We start from the raw sequence: 2,942 nt of genomic DNA, 5'->3' as shown, positions 1-2,942 counted from the left end.
GCGAGAACTCCAACAGATGTGCAGAAGATCAGGCATCAGTTGTCCTGTTCTGAAGATAAAGAAAGTCAACAGAAGAAAAACAAACGCAAGATTAAGAAGAAAGACAAGATGATTAGAAAAGATCAGAAATATAAAAGAGGATATAACAATGGAAGAAAGGTGTACAGTTCACAGACAGAAAGTGAAAGTAAAGATGAGAGTGAGAAAAAAACAAGAAGAGATAAACACAGAAGAATGAAGAGACCAATTAAGCATAAAGATAAACACAGAGACAAGAATGATTATTCATCATGGAACATAAAACATCAGAACAAGAAGAAGGAAAGCCACAAAGATACAAGTTCCAAAAAGGTGGGCATGAACACGGAAAGGCAAGGAAGAAAGGCGAACTGGAAATGTAACCATCAAAGTTTTCATCTGATTAAGGAGATGTCTTCTAAAAAGGGATCATTCGCCGAAGAATTATTTAAAATGATATGTGAAAGACATAAGCTAAACAGTGAAATAATATGGAATGGCCCACGACAGGCTACAAAGGAAGGAGAAGTAGAAGAATATGAAGCAAAACCAGTGTCTTCACCAGACCTCGATGTCACGGTATTGGAAGGAATTGGCGTTTCTGAAGAGCCGATTGACGGAGCAGGAAGAATCACTTGTGTACCATTGAGCAAGCTTGTTTACCAGCCTTCAGAATGCAAAGACAAGCCACTGAATAATGCCACCGGCGATGAGAAACAGAGAAAGAGAAGTGAAGGAGAAAGAGGGAGAAGTGATAAAGCCGCTGACGAAGAGGAATGTAGAATGGGAAGTGAAGGAGAAAAGGGTAAAGATAATAATACCGTTAGCGAGGAGGGCTACAGGAAGGGAAGGGAAGGGGAAAAAAGGAGAGATGAAAATACCATGACCGAAGAGGAGTACAGAAAAAGAAACGAAGCTGAGAAACGGACAAGCGACCACACAGAAGAGAAAGCAGAAGAGTTGAGTGTACCCCAACAAGTGCATAAAGAGGGAAAAGAAGAAGAGAAAGGTGATAAAGCCACCAGCGAAGGGGAAAAAAGAAAAGGAAATGAATCCGAAATAGGGAAAGGTGATAATACCGTTAGCGAAAAGGAATACAGGAAAGGGAGTGGAGGGGAAAAAGGGAGAAGCGATAATGCCATGAGCGAAGAGGAATACAGAAAAGAAAATGAAGCAGAGAAAAGGAAATTTGTGCATAGAGAAGAGGAAGCAGAGGAGAAGAGGGAGAGTGCGTCCCAGCAAATGCACAAGAAGGTAAAGATTCAAACTGGACCAATGACAGAAGAAGCCCAAGACACGCCGTTTGCGCAACAATTGCTTTTGAGGAGGGGCGGAGTGTTGTGGAAATGCAAAACATACAATCAGATTTTAGAAGCATGGTAGCTATCAAAACCGAAAAAATCCCATCAGCTTTAGAAAATGGGTTAAGTGTAGTGAAAACTGAGCCTGGTTTGTTCAGTGAAAACAATTTGGAATCCACAGAACTTGCTATGTATAAGGAACAGTTGAAATTGGAAGATCTCTCAATTGTAGTAGAAACAGAAACACTTGAAGAAGAAACATATCCTGCAAGTATGGATGATCTTAGAAATTACTTAAACACATTAGGGATGCCTGTCATGAAAAAGGAATATTAGAGCTTATTCTATGATGTTGGCATTATCAGATATTCAAACGATCCTATTCGGATAAAAGTGATTGCATGCACACTGACGATGGCAGTCTCTGGAAACTGTATCTCTCATCTCGATATTTGTAATGTTTTATATATATATATATATATATATATATATATATATATATATATATATATATATATATATATATATATATATGTATGTATGTATGGCTTAGGGTTTAAGTTTAAGGGAAAATAATATATATAATTCTTAAAATTATTAGAATTCAGATTCATATGTTTTCTATTCCTAGGCAATTTTTTGACAATAATACTGATGGCATTATTGCCTAGCTGCCTTTCAAATTTAGAATAGGATGTCTCTCTCATTCGTGTCTTCATAAACATTATCTGTATAGTTTTGAGTAATGTAAAGTATCCAAGTTACATTACACTTATGCCTTACCTCGCTTAGTCAGCAGTCGCCTTCTTTAAACTTATGGGAGAAAATAAGTTGTAGATAATGAACTGAAATCTCCGGTCATCCAGGATTGACCCGGCGTCTGAGTGAACTCCCAGGATCAGGCACCAGAAAAGACTGGGTTCCTGCAATACAACAATAATCATCATACACATACGGCTCGCATGGGCCTTGGCTTTGATCTTCATCTCGAGGAACTACTCAGATGCGGTACCTGATTCACAGCTTACGACTCGATCGAAGTTGGATGGAGAGATTTTTGGGCCAGAGTGAGGAATGACCGACTTTGGTTTTGTTGTTTTTTTTTCCATTCATATTGCTGTCTTATTTTATTGATCTAGGTCACTGCATAAATATATTCCTTACATATAAATGTACTGCAGTGTTTACCGCAAATGTGTGATTGCTTGACTTCTTTGGATTTTTTGGTAATTTTCTGTATTACCTTCGCCTCTCCGATATCGACGATTTTGGTATCGTTGGATTCCTCTCACTGTCCACATTGCAAATATTTAGTTTTTATTGCGTGGAAACCCCCCGTTAGTGACAAACTTGGCCCCAATAGCAAAGGAGGGCATGGAAGGTTCCAGGGAAAATGCGGGGTTAAATAACACTAATGATATAACAAACTGTGAAAATAACCATGGTTATTCACATGACTTTCCATTGCAGGGGGCTGTGCCCCCTGCAACCCCCCCTTGGGGGGCTGCCGCCCCTCAACCCCCGCCAAGGAAACAAAACTTCCACCCAGTATTCCCGGCAGGCTTGAGCGTTACAAAATTATCGTCGATCTCGGAGCAGCGGACGTGTTATAGTTACCTCGTA

General features: G+C 39.5%; 1 protein-coding gene across 1 annotated transcript in view; it reads left to right on the top strand.

Moving 5' to 3' along the window:
• The window catches only part of LOC138866466 (golgin subfamily A member 6-like protein 22), an 8,201-nt gene extending 6,352 nt beyond the window's left edge, over positions 1–1,849 (top strand). Inside the window, exon 3 of the mRNA XM_070139199.1 lies at positions 1–1,849. This exon is cut by the window's left edge and continues 957 nt beyond it. Coding sequence (XP_069995300.1) covers positions 1–1,401 — 1,401 coding nt within the window. The 3' untranslated portion in view covers positions 1,402–1,849.
• The last annotated feature ends 1,093 nt before the right edge of the window (positions 1,850–2,942 follow it).

This window comes from Penaeus vannamei, chromosome 25, assembly GCF_042767895.1.
Source record: "Penaeus vannamei isolate JL-2024 chromosome 25, ASM4276789v1, whole genome shotgun sequence".
Lineage (NCBI taxonomy): Eukaryota > Metazoa > Arthropoda > Malacostraca > Decapoda > Penaeidae > Penaeus > Penaeus vannamei.
The sequence above is the reverse complement of the archived record's forward strand: the minus strand, read 5'-3'. Positions and strand labels throughout refer to the sequence as shown.